The sequence below is a fragment of the Emiliania huxleyi genome (assembly GCF_000372725.1).
Source record: "Emiliania huxleyi CCMP1516 unplaced genomic scaffold EMIHUscaffold_3, whole genome shotgun sequence".
In the NCBI taxonomy this organism is placed as follows: Eukaryota; Haptophyta; order Isochrysidales; family Noelaerhabdaceae; genus Emiliania; species Emiliania huxleyi.
In genome coordinates, this window is record NW_005199770.1 from 1,699,609 (window position 1) to 1,725,523 (window position 25,915).

The 25,915-nt window shown below is 67.2% G+C and overlaps 6 protein-coding genes across 6 annotated transcripts in view; 5 read left to right on the plus strand and 1 right to left on the minus strand.

The window, feature by feature from the left end:
• EMIHUDRAFT_95626 (hypothetical protein) overlaps positions 1–6,614 on the plus strand; it is a gene marked incomplete at both ends in the record, with an annotated part of 33,797 nt that extends 27,183 nt beyond the window's left edge. Inside the window, 2 exons of the mRNA XM_005775405.1 lie at positions 242–2,852; positions 4,179–6,614. Coding sequence (XP_005775462.1) covers positions 242–2,852; positions 4,179–6,614 — 5,047 coding nt within the window. The remainder of the gene's footprint in view (positions 1–241; positions 2,853–4,178) is intronic.
• A 310-nt stretch (positions 6,615–6,924) lies between these two features.
• On the minus strand, positions 6,925–8,513 carry Sar1b (Sar1 GTPase). Its single transcript, XM_005775406.1, has 6 exons — positions 8,044–8,513; positions 7,902–7,955; positions 7,761–7,791; positions 7,517–7,626; positions 7,294–7,353; positions 6,925–7,164 (listed from the first exon to the last, which is right to left on the minus strand). Exons 1-6 carry the CDS (start codon positions 8,494–8,496, stop codon positions 7,114–7,116), a joined length of 759 nt encoding a protein of 252 aa, XP_005775463.1. The 5' UTR covers positions 8,497–8,513; the 3' UTR covers positions 6,925–7,113.
• A 1,237-nt stretch (positions 8,514–9,750) lies between these two features.
• Positions 9,751–10,350, plus strand: EMIHUDRAFT_195564 (hypothetical protein; the record flags this gene model as incomplete). Its single annotated transcript, XM_005775407.1, has 3 exons — positions 9,751–9,813; positions 9,947–10,115; positions 10,337–10,350. The coding sequence occupies 3 exons, from the start codon at positions 9,751–9,753 to the stop codon at positions 10,348–10,350; spliced, it is 246 nt and encodes an 81-aa protein (XP_005775464.1).
• A 1,393-nt stretch (positions 10,351–11,743) lies between these two features.
• EMIHUDRAFT_95628 (hypothetical protein) lies at positions 11,744–13,429 on the plus strand (the record flags this gene model as incomplete). The annotated part of the gene is made up of 3 exons (XM_005775408.1): positions 11,744–12,347; positions 12,678–12,741; positions 13,225–13,429. 3 exons carry the CDS (start codon positions 11,744–11,746, stop codon positions 13,427–13,429), a joined length of 873 nt encoding a protein of 290 aa, XP_005775465.1.
• Positions 13,430–17,986: 4,557 nt separating this feature from the next.
• EMIHUDRAFT_425873 (hypothetical protein) lies at positions 17,987–21,063 on the plus strand (the record flags this gene model as incomplete). The annotated part of the gene is made up of 8 exons (XM_005775409.1): positions 17,987–18,346; positions 18,879–18,958; positions 19,447–19,507; positions 19,612–19,686; positions 20,046–20,150; positions 20,381–20,454; positions 20,528–20,751; positions 20,808–21,063. 8 exons carry the CDS (start codon positions 17,987–17,989, stop codon positions 20,954–20,956), a joined length of 1,128 nt encoding a protein of 375 aa, XP_005775466.1. The 3' UTR covers positions 20,957–21,063.
• A 2,008-nt stretch (positions 21,064–23,071) lies between these two features.
• Positions 23,072–23,731, plus strand: EMIHUDRAFT_195570 (hypothetical protein; the record flags this gene model as incomplete). The annotated part of the gene is made up of 1 exon (XM_005775410.1): positions 23,072–23,731. The coding sequence occupies one exon, from the start codon at positions 23,072–23,074 to the stop codon at positions 23,729–23,731; it is 660 nt and encodes a 219-aa protein (XP_005775467.1).
• Positions 23,732–25,915: the final 2,184 nt, after the last annotated feature.

A 25,915-nucleotide genomic window follows, 5' to 3' on the forward strand; every position in this document is an offset into this window, starting at 1 on the left:
CGCCGTCGCTGTCGCCCTCGCCGCCGCCTCCGGCACCGCCTCCGCCGGCCCCTCCGCCGCCCTCGCCGCCGCCGCCGTCGCTCTCGCCCTCGCCGCCTCCCACGCCGCCGCCTCCGGCACCGCCGCCGCCGGCACCGCCGCCACCTCCACCGTCAGCGTCGCCGACACCGCCACCACCTTCGACCTCGCCCTCGCCGACGCCGCCACCGCCGTCACCGCCACCGCCGTCCGCTTCGCCGAGCCCACCACCGTCTGCAACCTCGGCCTCACCAACGCCGCCTCCGCCGTCACCGCCACCCGTCATCATCATCGTCGGCGGCGGCGGCGGCGGCGGCGCGCCGTCGCCACCGCCGTCCCAGCAGCCTTTTCCTCCGCCGGCGTGCGTGGTCAAGATCGAGCTGGTGCTTGTGCTGGACAAGAGCGGGTCGGTCCAGGCGGAGCAGTCGTCGCTGCTCGCCTTCGCGCGCGAGATGGTGTCCCAGTTCAGCCTCGACGCGACCGAGGGCGCCCGTGTCGGTATCGTCGAGTTCTCGAGCGACGCGGCGACGCTCACGCCGCTGACCGGCTCTCTGAGCGAAGTGCTGACCGCGATCGACGGCGCGTCTGCGGCAGGGGGCGGCACGTCCGTGTCGGACGGCCTGGAGCTCGGGCGAGTCGAGGTGAACCAGGGCGCGCGCGCCGACGTGCCTCGCACGATCCTGCTGCTGACGGACGGCGTGCAGACGGTGGACGGCAACGACGACACGGCCATCGCGAAGGCGGCGGTGGTGAAGCAGGACGGCATCTCGATTGTCGCGGTCGGGTTTGGCGGCGCGAATGAGCAGACGATGCGCGCGATCGCGTCGGCGCCCAGCTCCGACTTCGCCTTCTTCGGCGCGTCGATGGACGAGGTGCGGCAGCACTTTGCGTCGGACCAGCTCTGCGAGCTGGCCGCGTCCCCGAAGGCGCCGCCGCCGCCTCCGTCGACGCCCGCGCCGCCAGGGCTGCCGCCGTCGCCGCCGTCGCCGTCGCCCGCGCCGCCGTCTCCGCCGGCGTGCGTGGTCAAGATCGAGCTGGTGCTTGTGCTGGACAAGAGCGGGTCGGTCCAGGCGGAGCAGTCGTCGCTGCTCGCCTTCGCGCGCGAGATGGTGTCCCAGTTCAGCCTCGACGCGACCGAGGGCGCCCGTGTCGGCATCGTCGAGTTCTCGAGCGACGCGGCGACGCTCACGCCGCTGACCGGCTCTCTGAGCGAAGTGCTGACCGCGATCGACGGCGCGTCTGCGGCAGGGGGCGGCACGTCCGTGTCGGACGGCCTGGAGCTCGGGCGAGTCGAGGTGAACCAGGGCGCGCGCGCCGACGTGCCTCGCACGATCCTGCTGCTGACGGACGGCGTGCAGACGGTGGACGGCAACGACGACACGGCCATCGCGAAGGCGGCGGTGGTGAAGCAGGACGGCATCTCGATTGTCGCGGTCGGGTTTGGCGGCGCGAATGAGCAGACGATGCGCGCGATCGCGTCGGCGCCCAGCTCCGACTTCGCCTTCTTCGGCGCGTCGATGGACGAGGTGCGGCAGCACTTTGCGTCGGACCAGCTCTGCGAGCTGGCCGCGTCCCCGAAGGCGCCGCCGCCGCCTCCGTCGCTGCCCGCGCCGCCAGGGCTGCCGCCCTCGCCGCCGTCGCCGTCGCCTGCGCCGCCGTCTCCGCCGGCGTGCGTGGTCAAGATCGAGCTGGTGCTTGTGCTGGACAAGAGCGGGTCGGTCCAGGCGGAGCAGTCGTCGCTGCTCGCCTTCGCGCGCGAGATGGTGTCCCAGTTCAGCCTCGACGCGACCGAGGGCGCCCGTGTCGGCATCGTCGAGTTCTCGAGCGACGCGGCGACGCTCACGCCGCTGACCGGCTCTCTGAGCGAAGTGCTGACCGCGATCGACGGCGCGTCTGCGGCAGGGGGCGGCACGTCCGTGTCGGACGGCCTGGAGCTCGGGCGAGTCGAGGTGAACCAGGGCGCGCGCGCCGACGTGCCTCGCACGATCCTGCTGCTGACGGACGGCGTGCAGACGGTGGACGGCAACGACGACACGGCCATCGCGAAGGCGGCGGTGGTGAAGCAGGACGGCATCTCGATTGTCGCGGTCGGGTTTGGCGGCGCGAATGAGCAGACGATGCGCGCGATCGCGTCGGCGCCCAGCTCCGACTTCGCCTTCTTCGGCGCGTCGATGGACGAGGTGCGGCAGCACTTTGCGTCGGACCAGCTCTGCGAGCTGGCCGCGTCCCCGAAGGCGCCGCCGCCGCCTCCGTCGACGCCCGCGCCGCCAGGGCTGCCGCCGTCGCCGCCGTCGCCGTCGCCCGCGCCGCCGTCTCCGCCGGCGTGCGTGGTCAAGATCGAGCTGGTGCTTGTGCTGGACAAGAGCGGGTCGGTCCAGGCGGAGCAGTCGTCGCTGCTCGCCTTCGCGCGCGAGATGGTGTCCCAGTTCAGCCTCGACGCGACCGAGGGCGCCCGTGTCGGTATCGTCGAGTTCTCGAGCGACGCGGCGACGCTCACGCCGCTGACCGGCTCTTTGAGCGAAGTGCTGACCGCGATCGACGGCGCGTCTGCGGCAGGGGGCGGCACGTCCGTGTCGGACGGCCTGGAGCTCGGGCGAGTCGAGGTGAACCAGGGCGCGCGCGCCGACGTGCCTCGCACGATCCTGCTGCTGACGGACGGCGTGCAGACGGTGGACGGCAACGACGACACGGCCATCGCGAAGGCGGCGGTGGTGAAGCAGGACGGCATCTCGATTGTCGCGGTCGGGTTTGGCGGCGCGAATGAGCAGACGATGCGCGCGATCGCGTCGGCGCCCAGCTCCGACTTCGCCTTCTTCGGCGCGTCGATGGACGAGGTGCGGCAGCACTTTGCGTCGGACCAGCTCTGCGAGCTGGCCGCGTCCCCGAAGGCGCCGCCGCCGCCTCCGTCGCTGCCCGCGCCGCCAGGGCTGCCGCCCTCGCCGCCGTCGCCGTCGCCCGCGCCGCCGTCTCCCTTGCCACCGCCCTCGCCGCCGCCACCGTCTCCGCCGCCGCCCTCGCCGCCACCGCCCTCGCCGCCGCCGTCGGCCCCACCGCCTTCTGTGCCGCCACTGCTGTCACCACCGTCGCCGCCCCCACCCTCGCCGCCGCCGCCGTCACCGCCGCCGCCGTCGCCGCCGCCGCCGGCTCCGCCGCCGCCGGCTCCGCCACCGCCCTCACCGCCCCCGCCCTCTCCGCCGCCGCCGTCACCGCCGCCGCCATCACCGCCGCCGCCGTCGCCGCCGCCCAGCCCGCCACCCTCGCCACCACCGCCGTCACCGCCGCCGTCGCCACCGCCGACCCCGCCGCCTCCGTCGCCGCCGCCGTCGCCGCCGCCTAGGCCGCCGCCGCCGTCGCCGCCGCCACCGTCTCCACCGCCACCCTCGCCGCCGCCGCCCTCGCCGCCACCGCCCTCGCCGCCACCGTCTCCACCACCCTCGCCGCCGCCCTCGCCGCCGCCACCGTCACCGCCACCGTCTCCGCCGCCCTCGCCGCCGCCACCGTCTCCGCCACCCTCGCCGCCGCCCTCGCCGCCGCCCTCGCCACCGCCGCCCTCGCCGCCGCCCTCGCCGCCGCCACCGTCTCCGCCTCCACCTTCGCCTCCACCGCCCTCGCCACCGCCTCCCTCGCCGCCGCCACCGTCACCACCGCCCTCGCCGCCGCCCTCGCCGCCTCCGCCCTCGCCCCCGCCTCCCTCACCGCCGCCTCCCTTGCCACCGCCCTCGCCGCCGCCACCGTCTCCGCCTCCGCCCTCGCCGCCACCGCCCTCGCCGCCGCCGTCGGCCCCACCGCCCTCTGTGCCGCCACCGCTGTCACCACCGTCGCCGCCCCCACCCTCGCCGCCGCCGCCGTCACCGCCGCCGCCGTCGCCGCCGCCGCCGGCTCCGCCGCCGCCGGCTCCTCCACCGCCTTCACCGCCCCCGCCCTCTCCGCCGCCGCCGTCACCGCCGCCGTCCTCTCCTCCGCCGCCACCCCCACCATTCATCTCCTGTCTGCTTGATTTCGTCGGATACAACGACATCGAGCAGCGATTCACGTTCATGGGCGACGGAAGATCAACTCCATATGACGGCAACCTGATCGGGGAGTTCCGAATGATGGAGGAAATTGCAACGCAGAGCGCTGCAAACCGATCGCACGATCCCTTTACATGCGCCGTCCAGGCGGAGCCCTGGTACAATTGCCTCGACATCACCAGCTTCATGAATAACGCAATCAACATTTCCGACGACGGCATGGACATTACGCACGGCGCCTCGGGGCAGATATTTGGGCAGACCAGCCTGTGCGACGGCAAGAAGGTCAGCGACAGAATCATAGACGGCTTTGATCTTACCGCGCTACTGTACTACATGACCGGCAGCTTCGCAGATCTCGCTGACATGAACCGCGATCCTTCGGCGGTCGTCACTGGCCTGCAAGGCTTCACGGACGTACACCTCCGCTGCGGAACCAACGAGTCATACTACGGATATTACACTGCCTATGCAAACAACGCATGCACCAACGGCCCGTTCATTGACGGACCCAACAACGCGGATCTCAACATCGACTGGGATCTGTCAGGGCGCGGAACCGTCACTGGCCGCCGTCAGCTGGCGGAAGAACAGGCGCAAGAGGAGGGGGCTCCTCTGAAACTGTGGAGAAGCACCGACGTGTTCCAGCAGAGACAGCAACCCGAGTTTGATCCGCCAAGTGGTGTTAACATCTCCGAGCTCGTGATCCGCACGCGGCTATGGGTCGAGGCGGAAGGCGGCAGCTGGTATCAGATTGCGATTGGCGGTGAGCATGTGTCAGCAAACTTCCAGGTGCAAGGAGTGCCGTGGCCGCAGTCCTTCCCTCGGGAAGCGCGTCTCTCCAACCACGAGCGCTTCCCGAGGGATGGCAAGGCACCGACTCATGATGCGCACAGGGTGCAGCTTCGCTTCGCGAGGCACTGCGAGTACAGAGACGAGTGCAGGTCTGACTGTGCCATCATCACGTCTCAACTCGCAAACGACGTCATGCTCTCGGAGGAGACGCTCATATACCGGCAAGAACGGACAGCAGGGCGGCAGCGCATCTGCGGCATCGACCTCTTCATGTGGGTCCCGGCGGCTCCCGACAGCGGGTCCCGGCGGCTTCAGGACGGGGAGCAAAGCAAACCATGCGTCAAGTTCGGCGTCGCGGTGCCAACAGCAAAGTGCACGCCCGAGACGTGTGAGTGCCGCGATGACGACGTCGAGCCGCTCGCGCCGCCGCCATATCTACCGCCAGCGCTCCCGCCGCCACCCTTGCTGCCGTCACCCCTCTTGCCATCTCCACTGATACTGTCGCAGCCCTCTCCGCCCTCTCCGCCCTCCTTCCCCTTCATCGACCTGGTCGATGATGAGGGCGAGGCCCTCTTCACGGTCATCCACGACAAGGCCTTCACCCTCGACGTGAACGGGACGGAGTTCGCGAGGTACTTGCCTCGTCGCCGCCTCGACGCACTGAGCCCCGTCAGAGAGGTGCGCCGCCTTGCAGGAGCCGCTCCCGTAGAGATCGGCGATGTGCTCATCTTCAAGCCATGGCACGAGTATCCGGACCGGCAAGCTCGCAGCTGCGACGGCGCGGCTGACTTGAGCAGCAACTTTGGCGGCGTGGTCGACCAGAACCTTGAGGTCAGCCTTCGCCTCGTCATCCCGACCTACTATTACCACGGCTGCTTTGCGCGAGGGCCTGTCAGTGCCGGCGGTGATTTGACGGAGCTGACGTTCGCAGTCGCGGCAATCACCGCCGTCGTCGTGCATCTACCTCCGTCCATGCCGCCGCCCGCGCGTCCGCCGCTGCCATCATCGCCGCCATCGCCACCGCTGCTCTCTCCTGCGCCGCCCTGCGGCTGCTCGCCCTACTACGACCTGGAGCGCGGCCTCGCGAGCTCGCCCACCTTCCTCAACTCCACCAACGCGCTCTTTTACACCCTCGAGACCGGCTCTGTCTGGCCGCTCAGCCTCCCCGTCTACGACCCGGCGTGGGGCTGCGCGTGCTCGTCCTCGGTCTGCATCGCGTCGCCAGCCGTGAACCTGAACACGGCGTCGGCCGGCGCCGAGGCGCCGGCGGCCGTCATCAGGTGCATGACTATGCGGTCGCGGTATGCCGCATCGATCTCTCCGTGCTCGGCCAGCTCGTTCGCGAGCCAGTCCGAGGCGACGGTCGTCGCCACGGTCCCCTGGGGAACTGTGGCGTACACCTTGCTGGGGCCGCGTCGATACCCGTCGTCCCTCTCCGGGGGCAGCGAGTATTCGACCCCCATTTTGGACCCGGCCTGGCTGCGCGCCTGCGCAGCTGCAGACCGCAGCCCGGCCATCACGTACTGGATGTTCTCGCGCAGCTGCGCCCGCGGGGCCTCCGCGCGCTCGGCCTCGCTCGCGGCGCGCTCGCCAGCCTCCGTCGCCCGGCGCGCCTTCTGCCGGTCCTTCTTGGCCTTGCGTGCCGCGGCTCGAGCCGCGAGCTGCTCCTTGGTGGGCTCCTTCTTCTTCGGCGCGGTGCGCTCGATGTACGAGCGCTCCGCCGCCTGCACCGACTCGCGGTCGCCCGCGGCCTTCTCGTGCTTCAGGTCGACCTCGATGGTCGCGTAGCCAGGCCTTATCACCCTGACACAAGACGCACCGAACAGCCTTGCGACCATCACCGCGTCCTCCAGTTGCGCGCGATCGGAGCTATTCCAGCGTCCGCTGCGCATCCCCGGCGGCACGACGGTGGCCGGCGCTTGCGCGCCAGCCCCGTCCGCCGCCGGGTCCGCGGCCGCGGTCCCTGTCATAGCTACGCGCGCCATGGAGAACGGCGGGCACCCTCTGCTCGGAGCGCAAAGAGACCGCGCGAGAGCCGCCGAGGGGGGGAAGAAAGAACACAGACCCCGTGTCACGCGGTCCGAGGGCGAGGCCGTGTCCGTGTATATAATTATAGGTGAAAAGTAGCCGCTGGAGCTCCGGGGGACGGCTTACGCGCCCCGCGCCCACCAGCCGACTCGGGAAGCACACCGCTCGCCCCGGTGAACAACTGACACCAGGGAAAGGAGAAGGTATACCTCAGTCAAGAATACGGCGGCATTCCAGGCCTCCTTTGGCCTCACGCCGGCTACTTGACGCAGCTCGCCAGCCACTCGAGCCCCTCGGTGAAGCCGGTGCCCTGGCGGGGGCCAGGGAACCTCGGGTGATCTTGGGCGATCTCGGGCGATATCGCGGCGGTCCTCATCGTGGCGGCTGGAACGATGCCGCAAATGAAGAGGCTAGTTTCGGTGTATCTCGGCGGATCTGCCTGGAAAACGCTGCACATAAAGAGGCGGAGCGGTCGCTGTTGCGCCTGCGGTCCCGCCGCCTGAAGCCGAGATCAGCCGAGATCAGCCGAGATCAGCCGAGATCAGCCGAGATTAGCCCGAGACCAGCCGAGACCAGCCGAGACGCAGCCGCCTGCAGCTCGTCCAAGCCTCGGGTAATCTCGGTCAACCTCGGTCAAAAGGGCCAATCTCGGGCAATCTCGCCTGCAGCTCGTCCAGGCCGAGCGCGAAGTAAATCTCCTCCTCTCGGACCGCGTTGGGCAGGTCGACCTTGTTGCCGAGGAGCAGGACCGGCACGTGCGGCGGCAGCGACCCTGGAATCAGATGTGCGGAGAATGAGGACACGGAGTGGGTGGAGCGTCCGGCACGCGCGGCGACGCGAGCCTAAACAAGACATCCGGCCTCGGAAAAAGAAATGCGCGCGCGCCCGTGCGGTGGCAGCGATCTCCTGCGAGCAGCTTGTGCAGCTCGAGGGCAGCCTGGGCGAGATCAAAGCAGATCACACCCGAGATCCCTCCCGAGATCAAGCGCCGTCCTCGAGCGGAGCCGCATCTCGGTCCATCTCGGGCGATCTCGGGCGATCTCGCGCCTCGGCAAAGCGATCGCGGTCGGCGGCGTCAACAATGTAGACGACGGCGTCCGCCTAGTCTTGTGCAACCTCTGCTCGCCTCGCGCAATTTCGGCCACCGGCGTCGGCGTTGTCTCGGCGGATCTCGGCTAATCTCGGCCGCCTCCTTTGAGTACTCGCGCCACATGCGCCGCGCGATCGCGTGGCCGCCCATGTCGACCGCGCGCAGCTTGAGCGAGCCGACGCGGATCTCGTCCGACACCGGCTGGTGCGTCGGCTCGTGCTGCACGACCTTGGAGCGCACGAGCATCGTGAGGAGCGTCGACTTGCCGGCGTTGTCGAGCCCGATCACGAGGAGCTGCCCCTTCTTCGACCAGATCCCCAGGCTCGCCATCGTGCTCTGCAGCACGCGGCGCCACCAGTCCAGCATGCTGCCGCCGCCGCGCAGCTGGTGCAGCCGCTCCGGCGCGCCGGCACGGCCAGCAGCGCCGGAGCCCGCGGGCATGGCCGTCAGGCCACGCACGGCTGCACGGTCAGCGAAGGAGGGCGCCGCCAGCAGGGCGATCAGGAGCGCCACGGCTCGCACGCCGATCGTGAGTCGCGACCCACTGGTCATATCGTCGCCGAGTACGAGAGCGCCACCTGCACAGCGACGCCGCTGTGTTTCTTTTTCGGCCCGGCTGCGCTCGAACGCGCGGCTCGACACCGAGACGCAAGACACGCTGCTCACCTGGGCCGCTCGGCACGGGCAGGCCGAGGCGGTGCGGCTGCTGCTCGAGGCCGGCGCGAGCGTTGGGGCGACGAGACCGGCCGCGGCGATTCCGCTCTACTCCTTGTGTGCCAGTAGAGCCACGTCGAGTGCGTCCAGCTGCTCCTCGTGGCCAATGCGGCGGTCAGCCAAGCCGATGAGGACGGCTTCACGCCGCTGTACATCGCGTGCCAGAACGGCCACCTCGAGATCGTCCGGCTGCTCCTCGAGGCCAGCGCGGCGATCAATCGAGCACCGCAGCATGGCGCCACACCGCTATACATGGCGTGCGGGAAGGGCCACCTCGACATCGTCCGGCTGCTTCTCGAGGCCAGCGCTTCAATCAATCAGGCCCAGGAGAATGCCGCCACGCCGCTGTACGTCGCGTGCCAGGAGGGCGCCACGTCGACATCGTCCGGCTGCTTCTCGAGGCGGGCGCGGCGGCCAGCCAAGCCCGCAACAACGGCGCCACGCCGCTGTTCATCGCGTGCCAGGAGGGCCACGTCGAGATCGCGAGGCTGTTGCGCGGCGCCGGCGCTTCAATCAATCAAGCCAAGGAGGACGGCGCCACGCCCCGCTGCTCATCGCGTGCCAGGAGAGCCACGTGGCTCGAGTGCGCCCGGCTGCTCCTCGAGGCCAACGCGGCGGTCAACCAAGCCCGCAACGACGGCGTTACGCCGTTGATCATGGCGTGCGCGGAGGACTACCTCGAGGTCGTTCAGCTCCTCTCCTCCTACGGCGCCTCCCGCGCCGCAGTGCCGCCCCTCTGCACGCCCGAGGAGATCGCAACCGAAGAAGGCCACGCCGACCTCGCCGCCTGGCTGGTCGCCAGCCGCGGCTGGACGCCGCTCCAGCACCTCGAGGGTCGAGGCGTGCCCGAGACTAGCGGCTGAAGAAGCGTGAGTGCATTGTCCTCACGCTCACTGTCCCTCTTCCCGCAGGCGGTCACCGTCGACCGGGCGCGGGCGCTGCTGCGCGGCGGCGCGGACTCTTCGGCCGGCGAGCCGTCGGTCCTCGAGCGGGCGCGCGTCCTCTGCGCGTGGGGCGAGAGTCGGATCCGACAGCTGCGGCCGCCGGCTCCAGACCACCGTCGCGATCCACTCTCTCGTCTCGCGGCCGTCGATGAACGGCAAGGTCGGCCTCGTCGTCTCCGCAAGCGCTTCGACGGGCCGCTTCGGCGTGCACGTGGCGGGCGAGGCCAAGGCCCTCGCCCTGAGGCGCGCTATGGCCTCTCCCCCCCACTCGCCGATCCTCTCTTTGGACACGCCCCACGCCTCTGCCCTTCCCCAGGCCCGCCAACCTTGAGCCAGCGGCTGAGGCGGTGGAGGTGGGCAGGCTCATCCTCAAGGCGGCGGAGTGGTCGCCGCAGTCGCACGAGCTCTTCCCGGAGGCGGCTCGCAAGTGGGCGGTCGCGGTGATGCGGCTGGGCTACCTGATCGCGTGGGACGAGGAGCGCTTCGACGGCGAGGGGGCGGCGCCGGGCGCTGGTGGACCTCTGGCGCAGCTTTGTGCTGCCAAGGGTGGTGGTGCGGGTGGGTATCGCGCGCCTTGCGGGGGGGGGCGCGGGCCGCCGCAGACGCGCATCGCGTCCCCATGAGCACAACAGCGTGTCTAGAATTTTACAACAACGTGTCTAGAAACCCAGTTGGGAAGACAACGGCCTGGGCACTTGGAGCACTTGTGGAGTGCAGTCATTATACAGACCCAGGGCCGGGGAGCTAAGAAGCGCACCCAGCGGGCCATGATCGGTCGGTATCGGTGTTTGTCGGAAAGAAAGAAGAAACAAGAAATCTTGCAGCACTTGCTTGGAGTGCAGTTAGCAACCTCACGCCCAGGACCGGGGAGCTAAGAAGCGCACCCAATTGGCCAGACCAGACGAAATCCTGTCGTTTTTTTCTATTCTCGTGAGTTGTGAACAGGTCAACTTGCGAAGTCCGGCCCACACTAGCTAGGTACCCAAATCCGCTACCTCCTGTATCGGGGTTATGGGGGGTTTCCGAGGTGTGAACGTGAACAGAGTAGCCAGATCGCTGTCGATCGTTACGGCACGCATGGGGGGCCTCCCGGACGTATGATCCTAGCCCAATAAGTTCCACGGAGCAGATTTGGATTTTTCACAGAATTAATGCACTGCTCCCGCACGGTACTAATAGTCGTAGTTTTGGGGGCGGCGCCCCTCACGGCACCACACCGCCGCAGGACAGCCCGAGATTAGCCTAGCAGTGAGTGGGAATCGCCTGCCGGTCGGCTTGGCACGAGCCAAGCACTTGGGCGGCCGTCATCCGAGTCCGAGCGGCGCCTGAGGTGGGTGCCACGGCGTCCGCACGAAGGCGTGGCGGGGTGAGGAGCCAGGGGTGGTGAACGCCTCCCCGTCGGGCGCGCGGCGCGCCGGATGGTCCGCCGAGGCCGCCGCCGCCCCGGCGGCGGCGATGGGGGCGGCGGGGCCGACCCGGCCGGCGTTTGTCGGCTCCACCTACAGAAGAGCAGTCTCTGTGGGTCGACGATACTAACTCGGTAGTAACGCTGAGCGGTGCTGTGCGACGCCGCGTCGTGCGCGAGGCGACCTCCTGAGGCTACCTGAGCTGGCTATGGATGCCACCAGGACGCACGGCTAGCAGGAGCCAGTCCGGCATGCCCTGCTGTGGAGCAGAGCCTGCTGGCGCACCGGCGATACTAACTCAGCGCGCCGCGAGAGGCGAATCTGGGCGACTTTGGAGGCGCAGTTCTCGAGGTTGCCGTCGACGATTGATGTCGGGTAACTTGTCACTGCCGTCCGGGGAGGTCTTCTCTCAGCAGGCCGAGCGCCGTGGCATCGCGCTGCTCGCAGCGCTGTCGCGGCGCCGAGAACCCCCAAAACTCGCGAGACCTCGATACTAACAAAGACTACAATACTGCAGGTAGGTCGCAGCTGTGAGCGCTGTCAGAGCGGTGTTTGTCGGAAATCATCAGCAGGACTAGAGCCGTCATGACTCGAGCCCCTCCCATGCTTGCCCTTCTCACGCTCGTGCACTCGACCGCGGCGTTTAGTCCTGCCGCCGTGCACGTTGTGCGCTCTTTCGCACAGCCGCGCCTCGCCACTTTGCGTGATGTGGGAGCGCACAACGTTGCACCCTTGATGTGGGAGCGCGCCGTCCCAGAGGAGGACAAGCACAATCAGAAGCGAAAGCGAATGCCGGCGACGCCGCCCGTGCCCGAAGAGGCCCTCGTCCTCGAGCTCGGCGCCACGCTCGAAGAGCTTCAGGCTGCCGCCGCCGCCGAGCAAGAGGACGGCGCTGACGCCATGGGTGTGGCGCTTGCGGCGGCGAACGAGGCGGATGCACAGGTGCTGCTGGCCGAGGAGGCGGTGGAGCGGGCGCTGGACGAGCTGGCAAAGGCGACGGACGAGGCGGCGACCCTGCGGGCCGAGGCGGAGCGCGTGGCCGGCAAGATGATTGCGAGTGCGGCCGCGCACGCGGCGGCGGCGGCGGCGATCACTGTCTCGGTCGGCGACGACCCCCACCCCGGGTTCCGCGCCAAATACGGCGCGCAGGCGCCGGAGAGGGAGGGGAAGAACCGCGCCGTCCCTCAGAGTGCCGCCAACCGGACCCCCAAAGCAGCGACGCCTCGCCACGGCTCGTGGGACAAGATCCAGAGCCCGACAACGGGAAAGGCGCAGACGCGGAGCCGCAGCGGCGGGGCCGGCCGACCCGAGCAGCCGATCCGAGCAGCCAAGGCGGGGGGTGCGACACCGCCGTCGGAGTCGGAGTCGGCGCCGGGAGACGGACCGTCGGACCTGAATTCGGCATTCGCGCAGGCGGCGGCCACCTGTGCTGCAGCCAGCTCCCTGCCGAAGGCCGTTCCGCCGCCGCCGCCTCGCGCGCTCGCCCCGTGATGCCGCCCCACCGCCCGCCTGCCCCCCCTCCTGCCCGCCTCCCGCCGCCCACCGCCCTCGCCGCCGCCCACCGCCCTCGCCGCCGCCCACCGCCCTCGCCGCCGCCCACCGCCCTCGCCGCCGCCCACCGCCCTCGCCGCCGCCCACCGCCCTCGCCGCCGCCGCCCTCGCGTCGCAGGCCGTGTCTTCGGGCGGGCTGGCGGGAGGGCCTGCGCGCACGCGCACGGGCAAGCCTCGGCAGGGTGCCCTCGGAGGCAAGCTGTTGCCTGTCGCCGCTGCCGCCTCCGCTCGCTCGCTCTCTCTCTCTCTCTCTCTCTCTCTCTCTCTCTCTCTCTCTCTCTCTCTCTCCCTCTCTCCCTCTCTCCCCCTCCCTCCCCCTTCTCTCTCTCTTTGCATGCGCACCCCCCCCTCCGCCTCTCACCGCTGCATGCGCCCCACCGCCGCCGCCTCCCCCACATCTGCGTGTGCACGGCGCCGCTGCGCTGCCGTAGCCGCTGGGCGCGATGCGACTGCTGTGTATGCCTCACCCCGCTGCCGCCTCCCCCACCACAGGCACGGGGCACGAGGGGGCAAAGCCGAGGCGCGCCGCACACACACTCACACTCACGCCGCTCACCCACGCGCATTGGGCCTTGCACTTCAATGCCGTGGGGCTCTGTCGAGGCTGCCCCGCCTCTTGCCCCGCCACCTTGTGTGGGTGGAGAGGTGTGGCGTACCTTGCCCAGGCGCACGCCGGCGCAAGCGTCCCCCGGCGGCAAGAAGCCCGAGGTGGTTGGGCTTGGGCCGGCATCGACGGTGGTCCGGGCGGCGGCCAAAGCGGCGGCCAGGGCGGGTGGGCGGCGGCCGGGGCGGCGGCCGGGCGCTCAGGGCGGCTCGCAGGGGCAGGGCGGCAGCGGGCTGCAGGAGGGGGACGGCGTCCAACACCGGTGATGCCTCTCAGCATGCAGCGCGCGCCAACCACGCCAACCCGCTCATTGCGTGCGTGTTGAGCGTGTGGTCGCTCCTCGCTGCTGGAGCTGGGCGTGGGGCCCTGGACTGGCCAGCCCGTTTTGCACAAGGAGTGTTGCGGCCCTACGGTTTTAGTTCAAATTCCGGGGTAACCAACATCAAGAAAGAGATTTCCCGTTTTTCGTTATACAAGAAATGATCGAAATTCCAAAAAAGATGATGGCAAGATATCCACAAGAGTGGGGGAGCGGGTGAGGCGAGCCGGGATGTCGTGGATGAGTCGAGGGGCATATGAGCGGTGGTGGGGATCGGCCGGGGGATGCGCGAGAGCGGGAGCGAGGCGGTCGAGGCTCGAGCGAGGCGAGACCGCATTAATCATCATGTAGAGCCGATTGCATGTGTACTTGAGAATTGATATCTTGAGTATGTCCGTGGCCATGCAACAGGCCAGCAAAGTCCGAAGTATACCGAAGTCGTGACCAGCTGCCCCCGTGCCCCCTAGCGCTAGCTAGTGCCCTATGAGCTATATGTGACATGACACACAGGCCCTCCCCCGAGTCCGAAGTCGTGACACTAGCTATACGACGAGTCCTGGCAGCACTAGATCGCATGGCGCAAATACGTGGCGGGGGGGCCTGCCCGTGGACGGACGCGGGACGTGCCGTCGAAGATGCTTCGCGGCTTGCCCTTTCTGGCGCTGACCGCGGCTGCGAGCACGAGCAACCTCGATGCTACAGAAGCGAGGCGCCTGAATCCGATTGCTGACCCATTAAAGGATGGACTTCGGGGGATTGACACGGACCTCAAAATTGGGGCATGGGAGTCGGCGGACCCCCTCGCGAAGTATGTCAAGCGGGAATTCAATATGGACTGCTTCAGCTCAGACCTGTACAAGCTGATCCTGGAGAACTACAAGGGGAGCTTGTCTGAGGTCGAGGGGGGAGAGGCGAATGTCAATGACGACTACACGACGACCATCGTGATTGAGGCGCGCAATCCCTCACGACCTAGCACACATCGCCCTGTCCCCGCGCTGGGGTGATCCGGTTCGCCATTCCTGCGTTACGGTGGCCGACCGCAGGGTGCATCAAAAACAGTAATGATCATCGTGATGGCCAGCATCCTCGGCGGAGGCCTCCTCCTCATCCTCTTTGGCGAGTGCCTCGTGAACACGGCATTGGTGCGGAGAGTAGAAGCTCGGAGAGGTCTGCGCAGCTATTGATTTGGCCGAAAGCAACATGGAGCCATAGGGCGGGCATGGAGCCATAGGGCGGGTACAGGACCGGGGCAGTGAATGGCCAACACCCTGTGCTGCAGGTACTCGTGGCGTTCATCTTTGCGTTCGCAGGCATCAGAGAGGGGGAGCAAACGCCGAGGAGCTGCCACGCCAATCACCCTGCATTGTCCACGCAGGCAGCCTCTGGCTCTGGAACATGGCCTTTGAAGGAAACGACGAAGAATGGATGAGATGCATGCTTCCCACGTGGCTGCGTAAGATGCTAACACCATGTGCACCGGAACCAGGGTAGCTGAGCCACCTGACCATCACGGGAGCATTGCGCATGATCTCGCGCACACCCGCTCTCGGCGGCGCTGCTCCAGGTGGCTGTCCCTCGGGTGCGCCATTCTCGTCTCTATTCTCGCCATCTGCCTCGCTCAAAAGTTCGTCACCCTCGCGTTTGTCATCGCGGGAGCTGTCGGCGGCGCGATCGGGATGGTGACGCTCAAGAAGGTGATCGTCGACGCCAAGCCGGAGATTGCGGAAGAGGACATCATGGACTACTACTGGATCTTCATCATCGTCGGCGCTATCCTTGCTGGCGCCGCATAGCCCCCCCCCCCCCCCCCCCTCAAAGCATCGGCGCCCCGAACCATCCATCTACCATCACCTCGTGCGCTAGGCCTCATCTCCCTCTGCCTCAAGAAGACGGTGATGATCCTGGTGACGTGCGTCATCGGCGGCTACGCGGTGGCGACAGGCGTGTACGGCATCATCCCGGTGCTCGGAGGCAGCGTGCCAGGGGTCTGGGTGTTTTACCTGGCGTTTGGTCTCGCCACCGGCCTCGGAATCCTCTTCCAGCTTTGCGTCACCCGCAAGTACGCCAGTCGCCACGCCAATCAGACGCCGCACGGCTCCGATGCCGGTGCTCACTCCGCCACTTGCCTTACGCCGCAGGTGTTGCGGGGGCAAGGATCGCGACTCCTCCTCGGCTGGCGATCCCAAGAGCGACCGCGGGTCCATGCACTGAGAGCAGCAGCAGGCTCTATTTTTGTGAGGCTCGGTGAGGCCCGAGGGTCATTCGCAGAGAGCTAAGTGCCCCACCGGCACCGCACAACGCTGCGTCCCGCCAGCTATCACGTCGCAAGCGTATGTCGGAGAGCTGTCAGACACTAGACAGGGGAGAGCGAGTCGAGGTGCCAGGTGGTGTGGTGGGGAGAAGTGCGAGTCGTGTGAGCCGCGCCCTGGCCGCCGCGCTTCACCGGACTGCGGACACCGCTCTATGCGCCCCCCCCCCCCCCCCCCCGGCTGTATACTGTTTTCGCGCCGCCCTTAGTTTTGCAATCCCACCGTCAAAATCAGATGATTGCACGTGAGGCCTCTCCGCCGCAGCGGTCGGCTCCAATATTGTTTATGGCGAGTATACCCCGCGACAGATATTTGTCATGTGCACCTGATGACGGCCGCCGACGCCTCAGCGCCGGCCGACGCCGTGTTCAGGTTCACGGCTGGCGAGACGATGCAGACCTCTCGCCCGACCTCCGCGTCTGTGCTTGCTTGTGCGTCTTGGGTCCGGGGTTGTGTTTTTGTGTGGAGACGTTTACCTTACCTTACCCGCTTTTATGGCGAATACTGCTCGGGCGACTCATGTACCGGGACGTGTAGCGGACAACGCCACCGCTGCGGCTTCCGCTGTCCCCGCTGCGTCGCAGAACTGCTCAGCGCCTAGCTGCAGGGCGTCCGCCGCGGCAGTGATGAGCGCTGTCAGGTCCTGCCCACGCGGCACTGCAGCCTCGGCCTCAGGCTCGTCCTCAGACCCTGAAGAGTCAGCTCCGCCCGGAGGCCTGCCATACCGCTGCGCCTAGAGCCAGACAGAACGAAGCGTGACGAGAGTGCGTGGTTAACGCACAGGCGGTATACTTCCTCACCGCTGCCGCCGCCTCCGCTGGACTGCCACCGTCAGCAAGTACTCTCTGCGCGGCTGCGATCGCCAGTTTGAGGCGTCGGCTCGCCTCGCGAGTCATGTATGGCCCGTCCTTGACGATACCTCGCCTCGTCGCAGCACGCGCCGCTGCCGGGCTCGCGCGTGGGCTCGCGCGTGGGCGCGCTGGGGGCATGTCTTTCTTGCTTGCACAAGATTCTTGCTTGGGGATGGAAGGTTCGGGCTCCGAGGTGTTAGGGGTACCAACATCGGGAGGCGGCCAGGGCTCATAGACTCGGTCGAGAGACCCCAGATTGGCATCCATGCCTCTCTGGACAGGGTGGCCCGCCACAACGACCCCTGGAATTGCGACTCGCCGCTTTCCTCCCGCTGTGTGAGCTCTGTGTCTTGATTTGCCAACAATAGACCTTACACCTTACACCTTACCTTCCGGAACGTCGACATGCGCGAAAGTTTCACGGCAACCCCTAGGGTACAGGTCCTGGCTTCGGTTTCGCAACAGCTTCGTTTTCACAACACGGCCGCCTCGCGACGCCGCGCCGTCGTGCAGATCGTGTCCGAGCCATCCACAAGGCCGCCGGCACATGTGCCAATGTGTGCCCGGAGCGCAGGGAGTCGATGGGTGCCGCAGTCCAAGCGATCACTGCACTGCAGTGCTCGCTCGCACTGCGGCGCTGCGCCACGGCGGCGAAGCATGTCTGGACTTCAAGGACAGTGCTTCTCCGCTGCTCGAGGCTTGCGGCAAGGTCCAGGCCGACCACACAGAGCACCCGAGGCAGCTGGCGTGGCCTCACTCATGACCTGTGCTACCCGTCGGCGGGGCCAGCTGCGGTTTCACAACGCGCCTCATTTTTGGCACCCTCCTGCTAGCCGCGCATGAGTAGGGAGACCGTGTGTGGTGTCTTCGCGGCCTAGAGCACCTTCTTGGCAGTCTATACTGCGCACAGCGGCGCGCTCGGCGTCGTCGGGCAGCGAGCTGTCCAGGAGCCGAAGTCGAGGCGGCGTCGCGGCGAGAAGGCCCGCGACAGTATCGAAGCGGCCGCTGTGAGTCGGCATCGTGTCCGCGGCTGTGTACGGCGGCTGTGTCCTGGGTTCGAACCCTGTTGTAACGTGGGCGGTACGGCCGCTCCAGCGATTGACCATACCCCCCCACCCGTCGAGCAGGCCGCCTCCGGCGGCCAGGACCATACCCCCCACCCTTTTGGCCCCGAGGTACCATACCTTACCCCGCAAAAAGTTCGAATCCAGCACCTATCTATTCGAGGCAAGCGCGAAGCCTGCCGACGCCGCTCCGGGTCCAATGCTGCGGCTGTCGCTGCTGTCTGCTTTCGCGCGAGGCGCGTACGGCATGACCACGGCCGCCAGGCCGAAGCTCGCGATGCGCACTCTCGGTTCGTCCAACCTGGAGGTTACGGAAGCCTGTCTTGGGACGATGACCTGGGGCGTGCAGAACTCCGAGGAGGAGGCGCATGCTCAGCTGGACTACGCCGTCAAGGAGTGCGGCGTCAACTTCATTGACACAGCGGAGCTGTACCCCGTCCCGCTCACGGCGCCAGAGTGGAGGGCAGGCAAGACGGAGGAGTTCATCGGAAGCTGGCTCAGCGCGAATCCAGAGTGGCGGGAAAAGATCGTCCTCGCCTCCAAGGTGGCAGGCTTCATGCCCAACTCACGCGTCGCCGCCGAGCGGACAGTGCCGCCGACGGACCCGCCGCCAGACTGCCGTCTCGACCGCAGCTCGGTCTTTCCATCACACACACACAACACACACACACATGCACATGCACATGCACATGCACATGCACATGCACACACACACACACACACACACACACACACACACACACACACACACACACACACACACACACACACACACACACACACACACACACACACACACACACACACACACACGCAACACACACACACACACACACACACACACACACACACACACACACACACACACACACACACACACACACACACACACACACGCACCACACACACACACACACACACACACACACACACACACACACACACACATGCACACACACACGCACACACGCACGCACACACGCACACACGCGCGCGCGCACACACACACACACACGCACGCACGCACACACACACACACACACACACACACACACACACACACACACACACACACACACACACACACACACACACACACACACACACACACACACACACTGCTGCGCCTCCGGAACCTTCTCCGAACCTTCTCGGAGCCTTCCCACCAGGTGCGTGCGGCTTGCGAGGCCTCGCTCCGCCGCCTGCAGACCTCGTACGTAGACCTGTACCAGCTGCACTGGCCGGACCGGTGCGCCGAGAGGAGCCGAGAGGAGCCGAGAGGAGCCGAGAGGCGCCGAGAGGCGCCGAGAGGAGACGAGAGGAGACGAGAGGAGCCGAGAGGAGCCGAGAGGAGCCGAGAGGAGCCGAGAGGAGCCGAGAGGAGCCGAGAGGAGCCGAGAGGAGCCGAGAGGAGCCGAGAGGAGCCGAGAGGACGACCATGGGCTGCTGTCGCGTGGGCGGCGAAGTCTCGCGAGAGGACTCACTTCAGCCGGCCCTGTCCAATCTCGGCCAAGCCCGGCCGACCCTGTCATCACCGGTTGCAATCACCTCAAGCCGGCCCTGTCCCCCGGGCACGTTCCAACCTCGGCGAGTCTTCGGCTCATCTCTCGGCTCATCTCGGCCAGTCTTCGGCTCATCTCTCGGCTCATCTCTCTCGATTCATCTCGACGAAATTCGTCGAGTCCCGGAGAACCTCGGCGAGTCCCGGCGATGCATCATCTCGCCCCCCCCTCCGAGGTACGTTCCGGCCTTTGGCGCGACGACGTACGACTTTGGGCGGGAGCGCGACAGTGTCGCGGTGGAGGAGACGGCGAGGGAGATCAAGGCGCTGATCTCGACAAGGGGCGGGCGAGACGCGGGCCGAGGGCACCCCGGAGAGCAGCCGAGATGAGGCGAGATTAGGCGCTGCTCGAAGAGGGCAAGATCCGGGCGTACGGCTTGTCCAACGAGACGCCGTACGGCGAGAGTCGCCAGAGAGTCGCAGAGAGTCGCAGAGAGTGGGCGAGAGTGGGCGAGAGTGGGCGAGATTCGATCCGGCCTGTCCAACAGACGCGGCTTGTTCCAGGGGAATCTCGGCGAATCTCGGCGAATCTCGGCGAAGCCATCCACCGTGACGGGGTTCGTGGGTCGCCAGGCGTGTGTCAGTGGGCGGCGGTTGCCGCGAAGCTCGGCATGCCACCACCGGCGCGATGCCATCCAGAACGCGATTCGCTGCTCACGACACACACACACACACACACGCACACACACACACACACACACGCACACACGCACGCACGCGCGCACGCACACGCACACACGCACACGCACACGCGCACACACGCACGCGCCAGCAGCACCTCGCTCGGAACTTTCTCCGAACCTTCCCGCAGGCGACCATCCAGAACGCCTACTCGCTGCTCACGCGCGGCTTCGAGGAGGCCCTCGCCGAGGCGCGAGATGTAGCCGAGATATAGCAGCCGAGATATAGCTGAGATGTGGCCGAGATATGGCCGAGATATAGCCGAGATAGGCGCTCGCTGAGGCGTGCTCGCCACCACAGCGTAAACCTCTCGCCACACACCCGTCTCCGTCCGCCTTTGCACACACCCGTTGACACCACCGAGGCCGCGTTGACATCACCCGGCGGCACGGGTCACGCTTGAAGCCGCCGCTGCTCCTCCGCGCCGAGGCGTGCTCGCCGCGCCATCACAACGTCGGGCTGCTGCCGTGGAGCGTGCTCTGCGGAGGGCTCCTCACCGGAAAGTGCCGCCGGTGCTCCGCTCTCGGCGCATCTCGGCGCGCATCTCGGCTCACCTCGACGAATCTCGCGCCTCAGGTACCGGCAGGGCGCGGCCGCCCCTGCCGGGAGCGGCGCGCGCTTCGTCGCCTTTGGCGATTACATGTCTCGCTGGCACCCCAGCCACGCGCGGCAAGAGACGCTGCAGGCGGCGGACGCGTACAGCGCGATTGCAGAGGGGGCGGGGCTCACGCCGTCCCAGCTGGCGATCCTCTGGTGCCGGACGCGGCCCTTCATCGCGACGCACGGCGCCGTCATCATCTGTGGCACATCCCCCCCCCTCGCAGCCGCGTCCACTCACAGCGTCGGCGGTGAACAGGCGCCGTCATCATCGGGGGCACGTCGCTCTCGCAGCTGGAGGAGAACCTCGCGGCGTTCGCGCTGCCGGCGGAGGCGCTCACCGAGGAGATGGTCGGCGCGATCAACGAGGTGCACATGCGATGCCGCGACCCGAGCAACAGCCTCTGAGCACAACGGCCCGGATCGCGATCCTCGCCCGGACGCCCGCGCGCATTACGAGGCGGCACTCGTGACGCATTTAGTTCTCCTATTTTTATCCTATTTCCTATATGCTCCTTCCGACGCTCGAGTGATCACACCGCTTCTTCACATGTCAAGCGGCGAGCGACCGAGCAGGGGCGTGGGGCGCTTGCCCTCATGCCGCCCCGCTCCCCTGGGCTGGATTCGGGACCAGCGAGGGCTGGGTACAGCCCCTTGGAGTGTGAAGGCTTCGTAGCCCTCCGGTCTACTGGGAACGAAGATCCGCAGGACTGGAGCGAAAAAGGGAGGCAGGGGCGAGGGCGCCCCTGGCCACCGTTACGTCTCGGTCCTCGAGGAGGGCACTCGCGCGCCTCTCGTCTCGCGCTTTGGCTCTGACATCGACCGCAAGATCTCCGTCGTCTCGCGCCTGATGCGATGCGTGGCCACGCTCCATGAGGTCAAAAAAAACTGTTCTCCGCTTTTTCTCCCCTAGTCATCTGCCCGCGCCGCGCGCCTCTGTGGCGGCCAGGGGCGTGCGCGAGACAGGGGGCTCGAAGCCCTTTTCTGTGAGCAGGGATTCCCTCCCGGCGGGGGTTGTGGCGGAGAGCCGGCATGGGAATCGCCGGCCCCCACCCAGGGGGTGCCCCTGCCAGGCGCCGCAAGCGGCGCCCGACAGGGGCGGGTGCCCCCACCCCGAGGGGTGGGGGCGGGGGCGGGGCCCAAAGTGATTCGGCCTATCGCCTCGGCAAGGTCCTCGGTGCGATTCTCCACGGTGTCGTCGAGCGAAAGCGCGGTAGCCGCGGAGGTGATGACGTCGACATCGGTGGAATCGGCTGGGTCAACGTCAATGTCGATAGCTCTTTCACGCCGGATCCCCTTGTTGTCTCCAATGTGTCGCGCCTGCGCGCTCGGCGTGTGTATGAAATCCATATCACCCCCTGCTCCACGATGGGGGCTTTAGGCGACGAGGGCGGGGCGCTAGGCGGCGGTTCGTTTTCGGGGGAGTCGGGTGGGTCATCGGCGTAGCTAGAGGCCCCATCACCGATGTCGTCGAGTGGGATGGTTGTACCTCCTCCGTTAATACCCACGTCGTCGCCCACGGTGCTGCTCTCCCCGTCGTCTGCGTCTGTTGGGACAGACTCGTCTTGCCACTCCGGTGCGCCGCAATCCCTCGCGCCGCTCCTGCCGAGGGCAGCTTTCTTATCGACGTAGTCGTTCCACTTATGACCACTGTGCCCCTTGACGTGTCTCCATGTCACTTCGTGCCTCGACGCTAAATGCCGCCACGCTGCTCGAAAATAGCTCGCTAGTTGTGCGTTCTCCCCCGGCGAGATTCTCCCCGTCGCACACGCCATCGCGTACTCGCTGTCCGTTCGGACCACCCCTCGTGAGCCTGCTGGTCGTGGTGCCGTGTGGAATAGTGAGCGAAAAAGCTCCGCAAGCGCTGACAATTCTGCCGTGTTATTGGTGGGTTTCCGCGCCCCCACGAAAGCGGCGTGTACGGGGCTAGTCACGACGGGGCCGTAGCCTTCGGTCACGAGCTCACAAGATGAAGAATTTAAACAAAAGAACTCTCTCTCACAGCACACAGGCTCGACACAGGTGCGAACTGGCGCGTGCTAGTACTATCACCGGCACACCACCGGAGCCGCCTAAGCGACTCCGTTAAGAACGGCAATGCACTTAGCACCGTGCACGATGCCGCTGTCCCCGCACGCTAGCTCGTTCACCGTCTGCCACGCCACGGCGGTGTGGAGAACGACAGACAAGCGCTGCATCTGCAGCCCGTGCCAGTTCTTGGTGGTCCATGTGACCTCATCGAGGTGCTGAGCGTGCGAAAGTTTGTTACTCAGCTGGTCCGCCGCCTGCCGAAGAATTTTGCGGACGCCGTCCCCGAAGCCGCCGAACGTCTCGAAGTCGAGCAAACGCAGGTCGCAAGATGAAGAATTCCTGACCCGCGACATGACTTTGTGGCGGCTTCGCGCCGCGCGTCTTGCCTCCGCGTCGGTGGCCCTGTGCGGCGCGTTGGAAACCGAGAAACTCCTCCGAAACAATCCGGAAAAGACTGCGCGGCACTCCTCTCGGTGCGAGCTTACGGATGACATGGCTGCTCGGTGCGAGCTTAGCGACGTGGACGACGGCACTGTGTTGACACTTGAGAAGCTCTACGCTCGCCTTCCTGACGTGAACGATATACCCATCGTGGAACAAAATCAAATCGACGACTCTGGAGGCTCCGAAATTTACGGCGAACTCACGCCGCGAGGGGTGCGTGAAGTGCGAGAACTCCTCTCGCCGCGGAAGGACGACGTCTTTTACGACCTGGGAAGCGGGGCTGGACGTTTTGTGCTGCAGGCGGCGCTGGAGTGGCCATGCAGCCACGCGGTGGGGATTGAGCTGTCTCGCACCCGTCATCGAGTCGGCGAGGTGGCCCTCTCCCGCACCGCGCCCTTTGTGCGCCAACGTGCCACCCTGCGCTGCGCGGACATGCTCACGTGTGAGGGATGCGAGGACGCGACGCTAATCTACGTTGCGTCGCTGGTATTTGACGACGCATTCATGCGGCAGCTGGGCACGCGGCTGTCGCAGCTTCCTCGCCTTCGCGCCATCGCGTCGCTGCGTCCCTTTCCTCCTGGAGCACTGCCAGAGTTTGTGCCAGCCAAGCGGAATGCGGCGCCAGACTCGGACCCGGCGACCCTCCGAGAGCGCGTCGAGGCGACGTGGGGCGCAACTCGCGTGTTTATCTATGCGAGGGAGACGTGAGCGGGGAGACATAGGTCAGGTGCTGAGGCAGATCCCCACAATCGGCTCTCCGCCGGACCCTCATCCCGCTGCTCGCCCGCGTTCCGTGGCTCTCTAGACTCTTGTCTGTTGCGCTTCTCTCTAGACTGGCTACTGTATATCTCTCACAATGAGCTGAAACAGAGCACACCACTCACCAGCATGTCTCGTAACCGGAAATGACACCCACCCGATCGGAGTCCCGCACGCCCGCAGCCGCACGCAGCGTGAGCGGCTCGAGCGCCCCTTGACGCTTGAGCGTATTCATCGTCCTACCCCACCTCCCCCCACTCCCTCCGAGGCGCCACCCGCCACAAAAACTCTAGCCCGCGCCACGCGAGCATGCTCACACACCGCCAGGGCGTGGGGCTTTGAGGTGCTTCGCCCCCCCCTCCCCCTCTCTTCACCACTCCTTGCCCCACGACTCGTCGTCCACCCGTTGCTACCGTTGCTGCCGTTGCTCTCGTCGCTGCCCTGCGCGGCGACCGGCGTGGTGCGACTGGCGGGAGTCGCAGTCGACATCGAGTGCCTAGTTCCGTCCCGCTCCGGTGGTTGAATGTGAACCGCGCTGATCTCCGTCGGCGACGGCGGAGAGCCCAGAGGAGCCGGCGGAGAGAGTGCCCGAGTCGGAAGAGTGGCCTATCGATCACTGGCCATCGATGGCTGTCTGACTAGCTGGGAGTGGAGGGTGCGCGAGTCGGAGGGGTGGCCCTTGGCCGAGTTGGTCTCCGAGCCGACAGACATGACGGCGGGAGACCTAAGCAGTGGGAGGAGTGAGTTGTTCACTATTGTTGACTGGTGGGTCAGGCTCCCGAGCCGACAGACATAGCGACGCGCGACCCCAAACCTCGTCCATCTCTGATTCACCAAATGAGCTAACTGACTACCGATGATCATTCGCTCACCCCCAGCCATCGTCCATCTCGCCCCAGTCGTCGCCGCCGGCCGCAGATGCCGCCGCCCCCTGCTCTGGTAGCTTCTCCTTGACACCAGCCTCCGCCGCCGCCGTCTCTGCAGCCGCCGCCGCCGCCGCCTCCGCCTCCGTCGCCGCCGCCGCCGCAGCAGCAGCAGCTTCGGCCTCCTCCGCCGCCGCCGCAGCAGCAGCCTCGGCCTCCGCCGCCGCCGCTGCCTGCCTCGCCGCGGCGGCCGCCGCCGCAGCAGCAACAGCCTCCTCCGCCTCCTCCCTCGCCAGCTCCGCGGCGAGCGCCTCCTCGACCTGAAGACTCAATGGTCAACTCATCAGCTAACCACGCCTCGCCAGCTCAGTGCCGAACGCCCCCCCCGACCTCGCGGGCCAGCTCCTCCTCCGCCGCCGCCTGCCGCGCCGCCTCCTCCGCCTCAGCTCTCCTCGCCGCCGCCTCTGCCGCCTCCGCCTCCGCCGCCGCCGCCGCCGCCGCCGCCGCCTCCGCCGCCGCCGCATCTGCCCTCGCCGCCGCCTCCGCCGCCGCCCTCGCCGCCTCCGCCGCCGCCACCTCCTCCGCCGCCACCCTCTCCGCCTCCGCCGCCGCCAGCTTTGCAGCCATCGCCGAACGCATCGTGTGCACCTTTGCCCTCTCCAGCCGCCCCCGCACGGCCGTCGTGGTGCAGCTCCAGTCAGGCTGCCCGCAATGGCATCGGCAGTGAGGCTGCCGCTGCCACCGCCGACACGTTGGTGCCGGAGCCGTCAAGCAGACCCCTCGCACGTCTCGCGACCTTTGGAGCTACTTGCGCGCAACCGGCTGGCGCGAGGAGCAAAAGGGCAAGAGGGCGAGCAATACAGCACGCGCGCCGTGCGGTGAACCGGGTCGGCATTGAGGCTTCTGACGCCCTCGTCCACACACTCTCACTCAGAAGTGAGTTTTACCAAAGACGAAAGTGAGTTTTAAGCCAAACCCTCTCCGGAATCTCCCCCTTGACCCTTGGTTTCCCTCACCGCAACGCTCAAGGTAGTGACTCCCCGCCGCCAGGACCCCCCTCGCCCTCGTAGCCGTCCCGCTCCGCCGAGTACCGGGCCGCGTAGGCGCGGAGCAGCGACGCGCGCTCGCCGCGCGCGATCGTCCGCCGCATGAGCGGGACGTAGTACGCGTCGTCTGTCCTGAGGGGCGGGATCGGCTGCTCGCCGAGCAGTTCGCTCGCGCGCAGCCGCCCCTCCGCCACGTCCGCGCACGCCTAAGGGAAGGGGGAAGG

Coding starts and splice junctions, on each gene's coding strand:
- Sar1b (XM_005775406.1), bottom strand. CDS start 8,496: ATGACCAGTGGGTCGCGACTCACGATCGGCGTGCGAGCCGTGGCGCTC. Junction 7,956..8,043: donor GGCGCGAGTACTCAAAGGAG/GCGGCCGAGATT, acceptor GCACAAGACTAG/GCGGACGCCGTCGTCTACAT. Junction 7,354..7,516: donor TCGGCCTGGACGAGCTGCAG/GCGAGATTGCCC, acceptor TCTCGGCTTCAG/GCGGCGGGACCGCAGGCGCA.